Genomic DNA, 20,980 nt, shown 5'->3' on the forward strand with positions numbered 1-20,980 from the left:
TGTTAATCAATGCATCGGGGGAAATAGTGATCATATAAGTCAAAAAATAAACTTGCTTGTTAGATATTCATAACAAGCAACAACAGTTTTGAAAATTGCCCAAAAAGCCCTTGTTTTTTCCAAGCGGCTTTCAAAAAATTGAAGCCCAAAGTTGCGTATTATAAGCAGACCTGGATTAAGATCTGCAAATGTTGCATGTTTAAATGAATTCAAGAAATGTTTTTTCAACAGTGCATTCAAATATTTAAAGCGATTTCTGGAAAACAATGAAAGAAAAACAGCCTATAGAACAATTTTTGAAATGTGAATGTGTGATGTGTGTTCATCCAGACTGCAGAAGGGGCTCTTGCCAACCTTAAGAGTAAGTATGATTCCGAGAAGTCCATGGTGACCACCACCATGATGAAGCTGAGGAACGAGTTGAAGGCGCTGAAGGAGGATGCTGCTACTTTCTCCTCTCTGCGAGCCCTGTTCGCAACCAGGTCAGAGACCAGCGATAAGAAAAAACGTTTTCTCCCAATGCTACTCCCATTGTTTTTTTTAGATTCAAGACAGATGACTACATGCAATGTGAAAGGTGTTGGTGGCAGCCACAGAGCAGTTTCTATTAGGTACATTTTCAAGACTCCTCTAGAGCACAAGTGGGGTTTTCTGTCACATTTGCTGGAGTTTTTGGTTACAGAGACCATAACAGGTCTCAGACTAAAGACTGGAGGTCTTATATGAGTGGTATTATTTGGCCAGAAATGTAACCCCAACATTATTGTTACTCTGAATCTATAAGATCTGTCTGTTATGCATGTTTTTGACCTTCTCTGTCCCCAAGTATTCAAAAGGACAATCAATTTTGCAACAATAAAGTTGTTGTATCAAAGCGTCTGTGGTAAGTTGGTTACATTGTCCCCCAAACCAACAGTCCACAAACTTTCTTAAAGAGTTTGACAGTATGGAGATACGCTTATTGACTCTCATGTCAAGAGTTAGATAAAATGTTCTCAGGTCTGTTTCTTGGCAGGACACAGTGACTCCCTTGATTCAATCTCTCTTTCATTTTGTTCCCTCTTTCGACCTCCTGATTCCTCTCATCAGGTGTGACGAGTATGTGATCCAACTGGATGAGATGCAGAGACAGCTGGCTGCCGCCGAGGATGAGAAGAAGACTCTGAACTCCCTCCTCCGGATGGCCATCCAGCAGAAGCTGGCCCTCACCCAGCGCCTGGAGGATTTAGCTTTCGATCAAGAGCAGACCCACCGCACCCGTGGGGGAAGGCTGACCCGTGGGAGGACCAGCACCCCCAAAGTAAGTCCCCCATCCTCGACTTCGGCCTCCAACCTAGCCCAAGGCTATACCACATCTTTTGCCCCTGGCAGCCTCCTCGCTTCTGGCCTTACTAGTTCTTCGTCAATTGTTCCTGATGATTCCACTTTGTCTTTTTGTCAGTCCATGATCAGTGCAGCTCTGGCTTCACCTCTTACCTCCCCTACCTCACACATACCTCCTCGCAGTCCATCATCAGCAATGATCACCTCACTGGCTGGTCTTGTAGCGTCAGAGACCCCCCCATCCCTTGAGGCCCCCTCTTCTACCTCGGCACGGACCCCACCCTCAACCCCTCTGAGGCTGGCTTCCTCCCAGTGGACCCTGGGGGTGCGAACAGTTGTGATCGACTCCCAAAGTTTCAATGTCAACTTCTCCCCTACTCTGCCCCATGGCTTAGGCTCTACAGTCTCCAGGCACTACACCTCAGACACATACACCTCTCCCCCGTCCACCACCACCACCAGGCCCACCCTGCTAGGACCTGCCCCCTCTTCTCCATATCGTTCCCCTCTTGTTGGGCTCAGGCGCTCCACATGGAGCCCCACTCCCCGAACTCGACCCCTCTCTAGCCTGACTCGCTCTTCTGTCCAATACTCTCCTTCCTCGGCCTCCCCTTACTCCCCTTCTTCCTCCTACAGCTACTCCCCTTCCTATTACAGCTCCTCCTCTGCTTTCCTGCCCTCTAGCTCCTATCTCACCCCTAGCAGCTCCACCTCCCACAGCCACTCCAGCCACTACACACCCCTGTACCCCAGATACAACAGTTCTTACCGGCCCCGGCATTGACCCCCTACTCTGAATCCTTTATACTATATGCCTTTTTCAGCCTTTATTGACACCGAAAACTCCCATCATTCCTCTCTTTTCTTCACCTGAGAGGTTGGGGGCTCACAGAGAGGAGGACAGAGTGGTTTCCTGTTTGCCAGTCCCTGTTTTCCTGTGCCTAAGCCTTGGCCAATGGGTTCTGAATGTTCTGTGACTTTGCTCAGGGATTTGACATAAGGAGCACAAGCGCCTTCCTTTTATTCTGAGACTGCTGATTGGTCCACAGGAGGGCGTCAAAAGAGACTTTTTAATTGGAGTTTTTAGTGTTCAGGTTCTTCAGGTTGAGACAACACATGCATGGTGAGACACAGAGACATTCAGACATTGAATGGACATTTGGCGGACACTTTCATAGCTTCCAATGAGGGCCATGACACCACACTGTCCTTGAAATTCAGTGTATACTGTATTGTACTTGGATGCATAAAGGTTTAGTATGACTCCAATTAGGTAGGTTGCACAAAGTGTTTATACTTGTTCTGACAGGTCACACTCACAGGTGGGCAGAGAAGTGAATGGTACAAATGGAGATAACAACACACACTTACTGAAAGTCTTTACACTATGGCATTCATAGTATTATATTCTGTCGCAGTTGAAGATGTGTGGAAATTAAAAAGATAGCCTACAGCTTTTATACCCGCACACAATCGCTGCGATCAAGTCAACGCGGTTGTCGGGTTATTGTTTCGTAAAGTTAGAGAGAAATCAGTTTCCCAAAGTCCAGTATTGGAAGGGTATGGCGGCCAGGTGTGAGTCATTGTTCGGCCTCCCAACATAGTGCACCGATTCTTTCAAGGTTTCAATTTAATAATCCCACACAGACTCCCGCACACCCCTGTATGATGAAAGAGCTGTGGGAGAGGAGTGATGAACCAGTCACTGGTATTCACCGGGGTACTTTGCCAAAGTGAGCACTGCTTTCCAACGGGAATCCGTCAGTGCATCTCAATGACTGTTCTTCATTTCCCGGTCTTTCAATGGTTGTCACATCATCAGCTTTAACCTCTAGCAGTTTTTGTCCATCTCTAGCACCACCCAGTGGTTTGTTCTTATATAGCCATGTACTCAGCTATGCATGCTCACGTTTGGATGCTCTTATACCGCAGACTTCCTCCCCCTTCCATAAGAAAAATGTACCTGATGGAGGTGCAGGCTGTATAAAGAGGAAGGATGTTGGAGAGCACTCAAACATGGCATATGACCAGTGTAGGATCAGCTGAATCCCATTGTCTAGTCAATGTACAAGGAAAGATATATGACTTGGAGTTAGCTCTGGGGTGTGTCGCAGTAGTCTACGCCTCAAGTACATCAACTTACTATCAAATTACAAAAAAAAAAAAATGTTGTTTCACATACAGCAGGGTGGCACAGTAAGGAGGAGGTTATTTTTCATGGGTCAATATTGAAAGTATGAAATATCAGTAAGTTTAAAAATTACGCCTTGCATATTTAATTTCCCAAACTAATAAAACGAGTAGATTCTTAGCTAAACAGATCTTTCACACAAATTGTAACTGAGGCGATCAAAGACTATTCTGACACACCGGCGTGGCTGACTTCTGTTACACCATTACACTAACAATGTAGCACCCTCTCGTGCCTCTGAGGCCATCTGCAGAGGTTTGTCAAGCAACATGGTACTGCACCAAACTCAGGAAATGTGAAACACTTCATCCGACCCAGAATGACTCACAAATCAAACCAGAGCGTCTACAAGCATCATGCCATCATGTTTGCAGGGGTTGCAGACCTCCCAGGTTAGACTGCACCTAAGATTAGAGCAAGGTTTATAAGAGATATGCTTGTTTTACATCTTACCCAGCGTCACATGAGAAGACTGATATCAGTTTCATCTGGGTGTTCAGTTTACAGATAACTCTCGGATTTGGATTTTTTTTTAATTGTGTTAGGTTTTTTATACCAGCTTGGTAATTTAATTAAATTTTATTCGTACAGCGCCAAATCACAACATACATTATCTGAAGGCACTTTACATAGCAAGGTAGACACTTTACAATATTATAGAGAAACCAACAGTTCCCACAACAAGCAAGCACTTTGGAAACTGTGGAGAAAAAAATGAAGTGGAGGAAAACTCCCGACAGAACCAGGGTCACTGTGGGCGACCATTTGCCCCGACTGGTTGGGGTGAGTGGAGAAAAATCGGGGAAGAGAGGAGAGGTCGGTGGAAAAGAGGGGAGGAGGAGAGAGAGAGACCAGGAAAAATTATCTAGCCATCGTATTTACGCTGTCAGACTGATATACTGTTATAATGAAAATGATAGTGATATTTATGGATGTAATGATAGCAATGGCAGTTATATAATAATAATAAGCATAATAATAAGCATAATAATAATGAAATTAACAGTTTATCCTTGTAGTTCACAGTGTTAACCTGTGTTGTTCAGACCCTAAATCCAAGCAGCCGCTCTATAAAAACCTATAACACATTATTACGTCTGTACCAGACTCACAGCTGATATTGTTCTTCTCATTTGACCTGAGTTGACAGCAAAGTTGCAACCACTGCAGCATACATGATACCGTATTCCCTGTGTCTGTGTGTGCCTTACAGTATATAAGTATATACAGTACCTTCACAGTGTAGCCCAGCTTAATATCAGATACCTGCTCTGGCTGTTTGTCTTTAACCTGGACACAAAACCTTTTTATGTGCTTTCATTATTTTTCATTTCACCTCCACCTCAGTTTAGAAATACATATGTCTTTTCTGTCTTTGCTTTGAGCGTGTGAGGTGGATAATGACTCTGCTTTGTCGGACAGTCTAATCTTATAACTGTCAGTAGATATTTTTGGTGAGGGTGCTGCTGTCCAAATACTTCCCCATATGTCCCCTTCTCCAATGTATACTTTATTTTTTCCCCCTATACAACACACCACCACTGGTCTTCTTTGTTTCCTTACCTGTTAATTCTGTCAATCTCTTTTGTCTTTTCACTATTTTGCACCGTTAGGCCTATGACACATGTTTTTTAAATATGCAACATGGGGCAACACTTATTTCACAGGCACCTTTATTTTGGAGATGAATGATTGCCTGCTTTGGAAAGTCTATACCATGATGGGCTTCATTGTTTTTCTACCTAAAACCACTGAGGCTCTATGTCTGCAATCTGATTTCAAGGTGCAAGTGTTAGGAGCGGTCATTTGCACATTTGCTGTATGCTACTGTTTGAACAATGATTTCGTTATCGTACCTTTTGAAAGTATGAGCATAAAAATGTTTCAGATGCACTCAGTGTCAGAGTACATCCTTCCCTCTACTGATTTCCCTACACAGTCTGCAGAGAAGATGCATCCTCTGCAGTGGACAGTCGTGTATCAATTGAATTAGATGCTGTACTTCCTCAAATAAAATGCAGGAGTCAATTCAAGTCCCAAAAACGAAAAGCCAGACGAGAGATAAACTCCTGACGTCTGTCAAATAATGTTCAGACCAGTTATATCCACTTCACTTTGCAACAAAAGCCAGATGGGATTATAGGATGACAGATACTCGACCTGCATATGTTTCACAATGAAAAAGCCCATTGAAGGTTCAGTTTGTAGTATTTAGTGACATCTCGTGGTGAAGCTGTGTATTAACTATATGACCAACCTGCCCTCACCCTTTAGGAGAACCTACCATGAAAGGTCCTCTTTAGAGCCAGTGTTTGGTTTGTTCCTTCTACCGTAGAAACACAATGGTGCAACACGGTGGAGTCTGTGTAAGAGGACATAAATATCTTGATACAAAGGGGTTATATAAAATTTACCAAAACCACAATGGTTCTTCATTTTAGTCCATTAGATCGTTTTCAATACCTGCCAATAAATCCCCTAAATCCTCCACAGTGGACCTTTAACAAATTTCTGTCCATTGAAACACAAGAGGGCTTTTCATTTGGAATAGATACAGGAAGGTTTGATTTTAAAATAACATGAACATTAACTTGATTATTTAATTAAACTTTTCAAATATAGGTAATCAAAGCCTCTCTCAATTAGAAGCCATGTATCCTATGCAGCGGAGTTACTATTTGAGGAAGTACACTCATCAGAAGGAAGTGTACATTAGTTCCTGAAAAGGACAACACTGGTTTTCCTGGGTTTTACACAGTTTAGTACTGATCATGCTTTTGCTCCTGGCCAATTTCTAAAGAATGGTTTTACACAGCAAGAAAACTAACATGCACTTACTTCAAACCATCAAGTCCTCTTCTATACCTGCCACACTACATGAAGTATTTCTGCAGCTCTGTGTCCTGGGAGTGTTTCAGTCAGTGAGCAACAATGTTTATAAAAATAACAACTCATTTGTGTGCTGGGTCAAAATGAAAAAAACATCATTTATGTGAGTATGATACAAATCCAGTGATGGCGCGGTATCTATACAGGCTCACAGGTTTAAGTCCAACACTGACATTAGCTTTCATCTTCTCCAGCCTGCTTGGCTTTTATATGTTCTCAAACTAACCATTAATAAATTGGAGCATTACAGCCAGATCATGTAGAATATTTGTAAGAGACCATTGTCAATCAAGGTAACTCGTGTTTTTTTTTTTTTTGACTTTACTTTCACAAACCATTCTGTAATACTATATTTAGATGTGGGCAGTGGCAAAAGGCCGTCCTTTCGATTCCAGTCTCCCCCGTACTGGGTACCGAAGTGTCCTTGGACAAGATGTCAAAATAGTGTAATCCATAATGATCACTGATAACACAGCCTCAGACGGTTTGTTTGGGATCAATGTTTTATTAAAAAAGAAGAGGGTACATGGGGTTAGTTTGAAAAACCCACATCTTTAGTGTCTGTTATCATTGTCAGCAGGAATATCATTCACATACAGACTCATGTTTACTGTGTTATGTTGTCGTTCACTTAAGAAATATCTCCAAGATACTTTTAGAAGAGGCAAGGATCTAAAGCAGACCCCAAATGAAGAAACACGAGGATCTGGTGCGGGTGCAATCTTTGTGTCAGCTGAGGTAAAAGAAGGAAGCCAGTGTGATCTCCTCTCTGTGATACCCCCACTCTGTCCAAACAGACACACACTCACACATTGACACACATGTCCCTGCTAAATAACAACAACTAGTCACCTGAATTTAAACCAGCGAGACGCAATTAGAAGTCTGTCAAATGTTGACTGGCTCTCAGGTCCCATCCAGAGGAAAAGGTTTCATGGCTGCATGTTTGATTGGTGCACTAATTGAGAATATAGGACGAGATGGAATATCCCTTGTACATTCGAAGGTCTTCTGCACAATTTAGGTTCCCAACTACCAGTAGATGTTAGCAGGTGTTAGTGGCCAACATCGGATGTTAGGGACATTACTGTGCTCCTTAGCGCCATCAAGTGTTTTGGGCTTGTAATCAATGATACAGGCCGAACTTGAGGGTACACTGAGGCTAAAGGTAAATCTCTCTCTAATATTAGTCACCATATCTGACTAAACCTTTCACATTGGTTACATAACATTTCAGTAAAGTTAGAGAGAAATATCAGTGTAGGAGGTGTTTGATGTTGAGTTCCATTGTTTTACATGGCAGCTACTTCTGTCAACTTCTGTCCTTCAGGAGCCACACAGGAAACCAAATGTGATCATGGTGTGCATTTATGTGATCTGTCTCTAAGCTGAAGCAAGAAACTTCATCATACTGACCACAGGTAGAAGTAAAACACCTCCAGTGATTCTCTTTAGGAGCACACAAAGTGAGAGTGTACCTCCTAGCTGTTGTTGAAGATATAAGAAAGCACGAGTTGAAATCACAAACAACAAATGACTGAACTTCCTCAGCAGTACATACATTAAACAACAGTATATGGACAAGGATAATACATTTTTAATAGACCTTTGCAGACTGAACTGTGTCAGTCCTGGCTGGGACAAGTCCTGTGACATCAGGAGGAAATGTGTGGACAACAGCGATCACTGTGTGAAAGTGAATAAGAATAATAAGGAACTAGCAGTTATGCTGACATGTAGTGTGTATGAAGGAAACCCTCAATCTGAGATGTGAATGGTTTTCAGAAATCAGTGTAACAATAGCTGTAGCACTGATTTCAGGACTTTCTTTACTGTATGTCATCATTGCTGCTGCATTGGTTCTCACTATCATTGGCAGGAAGGAGGAATTGTTACATCCCTGAAAATGTAGCTGATGAAGGGAGTAACAAATTGAGTAATTTGAAAACCAGGGAAGAAAAAGAGAGATGTGTTATGATGTGATGAGCAGGTGGACCCATGAAGCAGGAGACACAGGTTCAGCTGCAAAAATATCAGCTGCAAATACAAAACACAGGAAAGGCAGCTCCAACAGGAAAGGGCACACAGAGTCCAAATAACAAAGTTCAAATAATCAATATAAAGAAAAACACTAGGATCTACAAAAGGCTGGAACACACAACTGGTGTGAAACAAGACAAACTGACACAGACAAAGTGAAGCACAGAGATTCTATACACAAGGGAGGCAGGGATGATTGAACGCAGGTGAAACACATGAGGAAACAGATTCAAGTGATCACAAGGGCAGGAAATAGAACCAAGCCAGGAAATAAAGCTAAAGAAGGAAATTAAAACAGGAAATGAACAGAGAACGAATCCAAACACAATGGAATCAAGGCCAATGTCCACAAAACAAATAGTCCAATGAGAATCAGCCAGAATTGTGACAAGATGAACAAAACTGATTTGTGGTCAAATCAAGAATTTGTTTACAATTCAACAGAAAATAACAACACCAGAAAACAAGCTTCTCATGGGAGAATTCACCAATTAGGTCAAACAGTAACAGTCACCTACCGATTGCACACTACACAAACTCAGGAACATGTGCACCCACACACACGCGCACGCGCACGCGCACGCGCACACACACACGCCCCTTGACCTAACCTTAACCTAAACCTAATTCAAACCCTAACCCTAAAACCAAGTCTTCACCCTCAAACAATTGATCGGCGAATTGATCAGAGAAAACTCAGCCGCCCCGCTCGACATCACACAGGCTTTCTTGTACTCTTGCCCACGAGGACAAGAGAGCCGGATTGGTCGCTGCGTAATTGGCCTATGTGCGGTGGAGGGCGGAGCAGGGCGGAGCATGGTGGTGCACCAGGAGGAATCCTGGAGGTGCGCTGGGTGGAGGAGTGCTTCACCTCTGGGGAAATAAGAGAGATTCCCCCACATCTTAATCGGTAACAAGGGAAGCGCAGAGGGCCGTAACACACACACACACACACACACACACACACACACACACACACACACACACACACACACACACACACACACACACACACACACACAGAGCACTCCAGCCGTTAGACCCTAAGAAACTGGTATGAACTGCTCTCCATGTCGGGTCTTGAATTGTTAACAACAACTACAATCACATTGTACAGATAATGGCTGCATGGACATTTTCTTGGCATGAAAACCATTCAGCTGATTTTCACACATCTAAACTTGAGAACGAGTCAAATTCAGCAGGAACACAATTGGAGGGTTAAAGCCTCAACTGGTTCACAGTGATCTCTCCTGGAGTTTTCATTTTCTATATTTCCATGTGTGCTCATCAGTTCAGTTTTATACAGCACAAGGTCAAGATAAAGTCCTTTAACACAACCCTCTGTTACTGCTACTGATGAGGGGTCAGGTGCTGAGGACTTCATGTTCTTCATCCGGACAAGCCTTTACTATCTGAAGTGTGTGAAACCCTCTGAAATATTGATGCGTGTCCCTCTAACAGTGTGAGTCTCTTGCAGATCGTCAGTAGCCTTCTGCCACAGTGCCGCTCCTCCTTCCCTCCACACAGCTGAGGGGTGGGAGCCTCCTCTGCTCTGTTGACAGGTAACAGCAGCAGCACAGTCACAACCACCACCAACAGCCACCAGCTCCTGGGACCAGGGGTTTGAATTTGTCTCTCCAGATCACTTCACTTAAAGGTCCAGTGTGTAACATTTAGGTGAAAGGGACCTATTGGCAGAAATTGAATATAAAATAATAATGTTTTCACTAGTGTGTGATCATCTAAATTGTATGAATTGTAGTTTTCTTTACCCTAGAATGGGCCCTTTATATTTAAATACTTTATATTTACATCAGGAGTGGGTCCTCTCTACGGAGGCCGCCAGGTTTTTTACAGTAGCCCAGACTGGACAAACTAAACACCTTCTGGGGTTTTATGACAACTGAAGGCTACCACAGGTTCACCTTCATGTTTGGAAGGGGAAGCTGAGGTGAGGGGTATTCAGCTGCAACATGCAACTTCACCACTAGATGTCACTAGATTCTACACACTGAACGTTTAACGCAACAAGTCATTTTTTTTCTAAATTTATTGAACTTTTTGAACCAAATTTGAACACGGTTGTGGCAGGTCTGGGTGCACCTGTCTGCGACTAAGCCTCTACTAAGTTCTCACAACTTGGGGGTGCATTAGGGAGATAGTCCAGAATGAAGTTTATCTTCTAAAAATGAAATTCTGCTAATTTTGGTGAGCAGGTCGACCCAAATGAAGGCACGAGGTGAATTCAATCCAAAAAACTGAATTTATTGAAAATAAATAAATTAAACTAAGTGGCAGGCACAGCAGGAAATAAACAGGCGGAACTCAAACTGTTCAGGGAAAACAAGGCAGGATCAGGAATACAAGCAGACATATGAAGATGACTCGACAATAGCAGGAAGTAGAGGGGGATCAGAACTAAAACAGGAATAAAACAGGAAACAAATTTTCTTTATGTTTTTAATATGAGAGGCAGAAGCAATAGATATACATCCATTACATTCGATTTGTGCCCTCTCAATCATGGTGAAAACCCTTTCTGTAAGTGTTTGTGATGCGGCAAAAGACACATTTGCTATTTTGGTTCCACCAGAGCCTGTTTTCCTGTAAGCATGGAATATAGTTATTAAGGGCACCATGAGCAGTTGGCAGCTGCAACATTAGCCAGATTTACAGTTGGATCCTCCTGGTCCTCCTTCAGATGGTTTAGATATCACTATTACACTCCCTGTAATAAGAATAAAGGGACATTATTATTTTTTCATTTTCAAATTTAAATAAAATACCAATTGTCGGTTCAATGGCATCAAAAGGAAGTGACAGGCTATGCGGACTTTGCACAGGAAATTAAAACAAAGATCATGTACAGGTGGAGTTGGCTAACCTAGTCATGGGTGAATGGGTGAATGGCAAAAAAACTGTACTGTAAAGCAGTTTGAGGGGTCATCAACATTAGAAAAGTGCTATATACTTTAAATACAGACCATTTGCCATCACAGTTACATTAATGATAATGTAACAGCCTGTTCTGAAATGAACCACAGCCCCATTAAAGGCCATTAAAATGACTCAATGTTTTTATAATCAATCAATCAAATTGTATTTGTACAGCCCATATTCATAAATCACAATTTGTCTCATAGGGCTTAACAAGGTGTGACATCCTCTGCCCTTAAAGGGATAGTTCACTGAAAAATGAAAATTCACTCATTATCTACTCACGACTATGCCGCCAAATCGAATACATTTGAAGTACATGGTGACGAATTCTTCAAATGTAAATAAACTACAGAAAAAAACCCCATAAAATACCTTCATATTGCTCTTGTGGTCTGAAGAAGTGGTCACCATTTACTTGAATTGTATTGGATTTGGCTGCAACGCGTTTTACCCCTGAAACTGAAGTGTTTTGTGGACTCAAAACACTTCAACCAACCCTCCATCGGCATAGTGCTGAGTGGATAATAAGTGAAGTTTCATTTCCTCATCAAGAGTAAGGAAAAACTACAAAAAGAAAACTATTAACAGAGGTTAAAAAAATGTAGAAACCTCAGAGAGGTATTTACAACATTGATTTGAAGAAAAAGTTTTTAACATAATGGAAAGTGTGTCAATGTTTAAAGTATTTATACATAACAAAATGTCTGATAGAGATGAAGGGAGCAATGACGATTGAAATGGAGGAGTTATTGTCAGTAATGGTAGAATATGTGGGCATATTGTATATCAAGCAGTCTTGTTGTAATCGTAGTCCGTGATCATTTTAGTCAGTTAGTGTTGAATACGAATACAGACACTAAACTCCTTTAGTTCAAATAGTAGCTGCAGCAGGTAGCTTAAGCAGATAAGTTCCACCAGAAGTGCCACAACCACATGAGCTGCCGTTACCTGAGCTGGACCTTGCTTTCTCATAACATTTAAAGATACGATTTGGGTCTCACACTGAAACAAATCTGGTTTATATAGAAAAGTCCATCACATTGTCACATCTGAGTGTATGAGTGTATGGAATCACACAGGAAGCTGTTTATCACAGAGGTATTATTTATAAGACCATGCAATCTTTGTTAGAGCTGGTAACCATAACAACAACACATCAAAGGCTCACTTGAACATGAATATTACAGTGTTTTTGTCACTACACGTATTATTGCATTTACTATCAAGTAATGCAGTGACCTCAAAAGAACATGATATTTCTATTTGCACATGTTCAACCTAGATGAATGTGGCTCAACCCTGACCTCTACATCCTGTTCCCAGCAGCAGTTTGTTGATGCTCTCGGATCACTGACTTAGTCCACTCTGCAGACGCCCGCCGCGAGTGCCTCCCGTCCTGGTTTTCCTCCGTCCTCCCCCGTGACCCGCCCACCACACTTTGTCCAGGGGGACCTCGGACTGACCCACAATGCCTCTGCAGCGAGTGTCCGGCTCACACTTGACAGCAATACTGTGACACTTGCTACATCCAGCCGAGCCACATACCGACCAGAGCCACATGTACCTATTTATCCGTGCATTTACCCATTTTGTGTCGCTCACTGTGTTATTGTGTGTCCCGACATGTGTATTACAAACATATGACACCATACAGGTGTGTGCAGCTATAAAAGTTTTAGCTTTGGGTGCTTTCCAACCTCTATATACACCATTACAATGTATTTATTTGTGTGTCACACTGATCCTGACTCTTCACCTCTAAAAGAAGATAAGCACAAAGTGAATTGATGTAAAGCTGTGTGTGTGTGTGCGTGTGTGTGCGTGTGTGTGTGTGTGTGTGTGTGTCTTTTCATGCGTCATGTCAAACGCTGGTGACACTGCAGTAATCACCAACATGTCCCCTTTGTTCAGCTGCCGGAGGTTGGATGTGACTTGGTGCAGTCACGGAGTCAGCCTCGGAACCCCGGATATACCAGTCGATATGAGGTGGAGTCTGGGGAGAAAAATCATGGGTTTGGTTTGAACATGACTCGACGTCAGCTGTTTAGAAGTCTCAAACTCCAGCCAGTGTTTTATTCGTTAAATCTCTGCTCTTACTCCGACAAAGTTTTGCACAGGGCTGATGGACACACATTGCACAGCACTGGACTACAGGAGGATGGTGTCACATCAAGGTCACCTTCATAATCCCACGTTCCACTTTGTCCGCGAGGGTTCCAGGTGAAGGCTTGAACACTACCTGCAGTCACAAAAAAGAATGTCCAGGATTTAATGATACTGAGATTAACCATGAGCAATATTGTAATATATCTTTGCTTCCTGCCTTTCCAATGAGAAATAAACCGCACATACTCACATTTGCTTTTGTTCTTCTCCACCCGCTCCGTCCGTAGAGACGCACATATGTCAAATGTGTGATTTCATCCACAGACTTGAATTCAAAGCCTTGGTTTTGGATTAACTCTGATTCCTTTCAGCAAAGGGGACGAGGTCTGAGTGGAGCTGAGGTGGGAGCAGGCAGCAGAACGGTGACTGGGTAAATCAAGTCAACTCAACCAAGATGTGTTCGTTGGTCCTGGATTTCTTTAGTTAGGAGAGGTTCATAGAAAATGATTTGGACTGAATTATTTATAGATGTGTCCACGAACCACAGAGTAATATGTATTATAATGTTTCCTCTGTCCCACTCTCAGCAGTGGGGCAGAAGAAGAAGGCTTCAGTTTCAGTAGCTCTCACTACTTTATCATTTTTACCACTAGAGAGCGCAAATGCATAAGGATGAATTACTCATTGCACCATATGTAAGGCAGTATCCAATCCTCTACGTTTCCTATAACCAGTGGTGGAGACAGTGATATCAGACTGTTTACTTGAGTAAAAGTGCAAATAAAACGACAAAAATGTACTCAAGTAAAGGTCAAAGTACCACATCAACTTTTCAACTAAACTAAAACCAAGTACTTATGTTTAAAATATACTGATACAATTAAAATATTAAAGTAAAAAATAGTCTTGGCTTCTTCAGAATCCATTTCAAGTGTTTATTTACCAGTGATGCTGGCGCTGCAGGAGGCGGGGTCTAATGTTACCTGTGTGTTCTGATTGGATCAATGGACCAATTCCCACCTCACTTTAAATAATGTATATGTATTTATTTTAAAGAATATAAAAAGCAATGTGATCATGTAACGCAATGCATTGTGCAAATGTAGTGGTGCAGAAACTACAGGTATTTGCAGTTATATGTAGTGGTGTAACTGTGAAAAGCACAAATGAGAAATGTACTGATTACTGAAATACAGTAGCAAAGTAGATGTACTTCCACCACTGGCTCTAATGGTTTGAAATCTGAGAATAATGTCTCTTTGGGTCAATCTTTGACTTTAGGGTCAGAAATCGGACTCTCCACTCTCCCCTGACACAAATAAAACAAACCACCTCGCTCCTGTTCACTCCCCTTTATCTCTTTTCAGTGGGGAAGCTTTCTTTATACTCCCACACATCTGAATCAGTAAACACCACACTCCTAGAACTGAACTTGTTCACTCCTCCTGTGGCACCAGGGATCTCCCTGCAGGTCAGGGTGTCATCGTATAATCTGTGATTTGGGGTTAAAACTAAAAAACAAAGGTCCAATTTTTCTGTTAAGGGAACTTAAAAATGTTTTGGTTTGATGTGAGTTTTTTTGCATTCATCACCAAAGCAAAACAAATAAAGAGTTATACGATGATACCCCGACCTCTGCAGCTGACCCCTCTCAACAGTAGTGCTGGCTGAATTTCACACAGACGTGATGCTCAGAATGACCTGTGAAACAGTCCAGTAATGCATGGAGCATGTGTGTGTCTGTGTGTGCGTGTGTGTGTGTGTGTGTGTGCTGCTTCACCATCCCTGTCTTTGCTGTGTTATCTGAGGCTCTGTGGACACTGCCGGCCCCTTTCTGCCTGAGAAGCAGTGAGGTCATTACTCCTCACTCGAGCTCTGAAGAAACTCTGGATTGAATAAAGATGAAAATGAAATTATTGAATGAACTGTGCTGCTCTTTGAAATGTTAGTAAAATACATCAAGCATGAGCTGCAGATGTACGAGGGGCGATACAAACACAACTCATTCCAGGCCTCTCACATACACACGTTTATTCTACTCGGCTCAGACCACTGAGGCGTCACATTAACTTTAGATAAAGTTTGGAATGAGGACTGTGGATTCCTCCCCCCGTCTCGTTCACCGCAGGTAAAGATAAGAGGGAATCTTTAACGGGCAGAATGAACAGGAGGAGCAGTCACAGCACGCAGAAACCACTTCAGTGTTTCCGTGTATTTTAACTCTTAAAAACGTTCAGCTACATCTCAAATGTCCTCGCTATCTTAGAATATGAGGAACCAGCAGCAGGGAGACAAAGAAACTGCACAGCTTAGCCCTCCTCTGGTATGGATTCCTCTCTGAGGTGCAGGGGTGTGTGCGTGTGCGCGCGCGCGTGTGTGCGTGTGTGTGTGTGTGTGTGTGTGTGTGTGTGTGTGTGTGTGCGTGTGTGTGTGTGTGTTTGTTTGTGCCAATTAAAGTCAATTAAAGAATGAGTGTAATAACAGCTGCAGCTTCCTGTTTATATGTAAACATTGTCCTAAAAAAGAAGCTGAAGACTGAGCGGTCAGATGGACGTTAATCTTTTAGCATCTGGAGAGGTCTGTTTCTATGGTAACTGAGCATGTGCCCACCCAAATACAGTTGAATGAATCACTGAGGTCATGAATGAAATTGATCTCCTGATATTTATCCTAATGGTTTTTGGGGACCTCTCAACCCTCTCTGCAGACCTTCAGAATATCAAAAGGAGATATCATTTTTACATGTGTCTTAGATATGCTGTTTGGTGTCTGTCTGCATGGCCACTACATGTTGATCATGTTTTCAATATATCCCCAGACATATAATTATTCATTAGGAAGTTAAATAATTTGCAATTTGCCAATAAAAATCGGTGATGGTTTGTATGTATAACTGTGGGAGACAGTTTTAAAATGTGCTGTGGTGACTTGAGTGTCAGAAGATGTTGATTGAAGCAGCAGAACGTAGTTAGACATTTGTGTCTAGGCTCCGACTTCATCACTTCACCAGATATGATTACACGGATATAATGGGGAGTGGTGAGCAACTGTCTTTGATCCCCCTGTCAGAGCCCACAGGTGGATGCTGGGGTGGTGGAGGGGCTGAATCGACAGACAGCGATACTGACGCAGGGCACACAGGGGGCATTGAAAAGCAAAGAGAGAGAGATGGGCAATCTTTGCAGCTTAAATAGACCACTTCACTACAGTTAATGTGGGTCCAAGTGAACATTTGAACCAAATTTGAAGAAATTCCCTTAAGGTGTTTCTGATCTGTTACAAGACCAAAATCATGTTTTTTTAAGGTCATAGTGGTTTTTTTTTTTATACCTTTGATCACCAAATTCTAGTGAGTTCATCTGTGAGTCAAAGTGAATGTTTGTAACAAATTTCAGGAAATTCCCAGAAGGCGTTCAGTAGAAATCATGTTCACAAGAAGGTTAAAAACCCAGATACAGTCAGATAGGCTTTGTCTACAGGAAATAACTGACGATGTCCCTGTAATGTAGTCAGGATCAAAGCCTCCAAATTGCAGGTGTGAATTTGGAAAGAAGAAGGAGGCATGTTGCAATATAGCAAACATAGGATCCAGAATTTTGGGATGTTGCACACTAAAGAAAAATTGTCTTAGATTTTAACCATCCTAACATGTAACCAGCCTCCTAACTAACAAACATGATTAACCAGTGGGGAGTGAAAATGTAAGTAATGCGGCTTCCTGGTGGTGACATACAAATGTTGTGTGTGTTCATATTGAGAACCAGGTCTCAACATTTCAATGACAATGACAAGCTGCCTCTGCACACTGACAGCTGTTCATAACATGTAACTGCATTTAAAAAATAAAAATCAAAGCATTTTCTTAAAAACCCACGTCATTATAATCACTCACACACTCTCCAGTTGCTGTGAAGAAGCGGTGGCCCTATGCTCTGTGCACGTAGAAGGAATTGTTTGGCTTTGGTGTTAAACTGTGTGCATGTCGGAGCTGGCTGTGCTATCTGTGGGGAGACGCCTGCAGATAGTGATTGATTGTTTCACTCGGCCCGCTCCAGACAATCTCCATTAGAGTTCTACGTGAGGAGATTGCACTCAGCCCCTTTAGGAGACAGCACCCAGCGTCACCCCGTCGCCGCCCCACCATCCTCTGTCACGGCCGTCTGTAAATATTCGTCAGGTAAGAGGCGGCGAGGGCGGTGATGACCTGCTGCTGCTGCTGCTGCTTTCAGAGCTGCTGATGTCTTCTATTCATCCTCCAGCTCTCTGGTTCTTCTCTCTTAGCTCAGAGAGCAACTTCATTTCTCTTGAAACTGAGGGTTTGTTCTGTTTCCCTGAGGATGTTTCCCCTCCCTCCTCTCCTCTGCAGACTGATTTCAGTGGCTGATTCTTTGCAGCCACTCCACGTCTTTTAAAAGAAAAAAAAATAGAACTTCTGCTTCTACAGGAAGTTGTAGGAGTCAAGGAACCCACCAAATGATTTCAATTTATATAACGTCCTTTGAGTGTTATTCTAATAATTGAACACATCTATCAGTCTAACCTCTTTAATGTAATGACTGGCTCTCTGGTGAGGTGTCTGATGTCAGATGGTAGTGATGATGATGACTGATATCACTAATACTTAGATTTGAGCAGCCAGGCAAAGTGGCAAAATGGATATGAATACGAACGCTCTGTTGGTGTCATTTCTCATACGACACAACAGGGTTTTATGAAAGGAGATTGTGCAGCCGGCTAATGTGACAGATCCCATTTTGGACTATTTGTACTGTCAAAGCTCTGCAGTGTCAAAGAGAGCTGGTATCACTGTGCAGAGAGCGTAAGGAGATAACGCTGGCTGTGACGGGGGACTGTCAGAGAGGGTCATACAGCGGTGGTTTGTCATTGAACTATATTTGATAAAGTTTTTAAATGTTAATGGTACTTGGATGATATTTATATAGCACTTTTCTAGTCTCACAATCACTCAAAGCACTTTACAGTACAAGTCACATTCACCCATTCACGCACACTTTCAAACAGCGCCCCCAAATGCAGCGCTTTTACTATCACACACTATTCATAGACTGTTGGCAAAGCTGTCAGGACACTTTGGAATGCAGGCTGGAGGAGGATAGAGACCTCTGACCTTCTGGGTAGTGGGCAGCCCTCTCTACCTCCTAAGCCACAGCCTACCCTCTCTACTGTTTCCCCCCCCCTGTTAAACATGGTTCCTCCGCCAAGGGTGTTCATCAGCGTTTGTTTTTCTGTCTGATATTTAGCAAGATTTATCAAAAACTACTGGATGGATTAACTTTGTGGAAGGATGGAAGAACCCATTGAATATTAATAGTTAATATAGGCTTTTTATTTTCACTTTATTTAACATGGCAATTTATCTGATTTCTCAGAGAATAATTCATGGAGCTTGATGAAAAAAGGGCATGTTTATTTATGAGGGTGTGTGATTCGGTGCAGATTCAAATGAAAACTGGATGTAGAGAATTTAAATGTGGTGTAATGAGGGGACTGGTCTTGGTGGAGGTATGAACTCCACTGAGTGCCATCATAGTTTTCTATTAAATGCTCTAATGACAGAGCCGCTACACAACCAGCGGGTAAACACACGACAACACGACTTGACACTTTGTCGCTGTTATATATTATTATACTGAATTTTGATTGGTTAGTACATTAAACATTGAGCTAAAATACAGGAAGCCCAATAAGCAGCAGAATAGGATCACGGAACCCCTCAGAGATAGATTTTATCTTCAGTATATGTCCACTGGTTTTACTAACAGAATAACAAACATGAAGTTCAACACAACATCATCACTTCACAGCTGCAATGTGAGCCAATACACAGTGAAGCATCACTGCACCAAGAACTGAGCAGCATGAGCCTCGTGAATGTAGGATGTGTTTAAGTGTTTCATGTTTGCAGGTATGATATTTTGCTTTGATTTGCTTCATATTTAATTCAAGACATGCTGAGAAAACTCTCAGAGGCCTGAAATATGACCACTAGGTGTCAGTGTGGACCTATGATTCAATGTAAGACCAAACTACCTCCAGAGAACATAAAGACGAACGAGCAGTTTCTCATCCAAGACTGAAATATCATTCACTGCAGCGTGTAAAACAGAATATCAATCACACGCTGCCATATATGCGAGACATTTACAAAGTAGTTCTATGTAAATGTCTCCCTGTAAGTGAGTTCACAATGAGGAATAAGAAAGAAGCAAGGACAGAGTCCCGATGAAGGGACCAATCGATATACAGTTTTCTGTCGTGGTCCTGAATGTGTATTTTTCTTGAATTAAGTAAATGAGTAAATGAGGATGTGATGGTGTTTGATCTCTTAAGAAAGTTCTGGTGTGAGACATTTTGCTGACTTTTGTCCGATCGCTGGTGTTTGTGTTTGTGTGTGTGTGTCTGTGTGGTTCAGTTATTGCTCATGGTGTGGGGACCCAAATCTGCCTGCCCTACACCATCACGTTATGGTGACATGTCTTCACAATGTAAATCAGTGCATTTTAAGGTGAAGACATTTTAAGGTTTCGGTGAGGCAACTAGTTACTATAGTTAAGGTTCGAGTAAATCTCCAGGAAATCAATGTAAGTCAATGTAAAGTGCCCTGTAGTCATGGAGATACAACTGTGTGTATGTGAGTGTGTGTGTGTGTGTTGAGAGTCCTTCAGCCACAAGGGAGACCACCGTATTGAACATCATGTCGGGCTTCAGTCCTGATCTTTTTCACGATCTGAATATTATAATTAAGACAATCAATATGAAAACAAAACAGTTCAACCAGAGATTCTGTCGTAATTTTACTGTTTACAATTATTTTCTCTTGCGAGTCTCCTTTGTCTGACCTGGAGGTTTGTTTCCATCCTGTCTCATCATCTGGCTGTTGGTGGGTCTTGACCCATTCAACATCATTTTACCTACATACATCAGCAGTTACTATGTGGTTTCATACGGTTTTCAAATGTTATTAACTAATATTTAATTAAGACCTGTGTCGAATCTGGAAGTTGTGGGTGAATTGTATGTATTTTAAGTTTCACCTGAGAAGATGATGGATGCAGAACAAAGACCAGTTCAATATCACATGTGCTGGAATTGTTTGTTTCAGTCAACCAGTAACAGATCTGTGTTGCCACGATGACGACTTACCTTTGGACAAACTGTGGCTTTTATTCTGAAGCCTTGGTTTTATCTCTTCAGTGTGAAAGGTTAAATTAAAGAAACACAACGGCAGGAGCAGCTCCGCCCTTTCAAATCTCACCTTTCAGGAAGAAAAGTCACAGCGCATCAATGTGAGGCCAACCTCCTCCAACCCTCCGAATTTATTATGTAAAAGTCAGCGGAAATTCATGGATTAAATTTCAAACCGCGGCCCCTCTAAAACTTTTAATAGCCTATCCGATAAGAGGAATGGTGTCGTGGGACCTTCATTAAAGGGAGTTTAAGGGATGGCTCCACCAGGGACAGTCAGGC

General features: G+C 42.2%; 1 protein-coding gene across 4 annotated transcripts in view; it reads left to right on the forward strand.

Moving 5' to 3' along the window:
• The window catches only part of LOC118101929 (protein bicaudal D homolog 1), a 40,333-nt gene extending 26,590 nt beyond the window's left edge, over window positions 1–13,743 (forward strand). For 2 of the 4 annotated variants that reach the window (XM_035148024.2, XM_035148025.2), the window contains exons 10-11: window positions 331–482; window positions 1,090–5,407. In XM_035148024.2, the coding sequence (XP_035003915.1) occupies window positions 331–482; window positions 1,090–2,107 (1,170 nt within the window). In that variant the 3' untranslated portion in view covers window positions 2,108–5,407. Of the gene's footprint in view, window positions 1–330; window positions 483–1,089; window positions 5,408–13,297 lie in introns of those variants that run through there. The other 2 variants (XM_035148027.2, XM_035148026.2) reach the window with 2 other exon arrangements.
• Window positions 13,744–20,980: the final 7,237 nt, after the last annotated feature.

Source organism: Hippoglossus stenolepis, chromosome 22 (assembly GCF_022539355.2).
Source record: "Hippoglossus stenolepis isolate QCI-W04-F060 chromosome 22, HSTE1.2, whole genome shotgun sequence".
NCBI lineage: Eukaryota > Metazoa > Chordata > Actinopteri > Pleuronectiformes > Pleuronectidae > Hippoglossus > Hippoglossus stenolepis.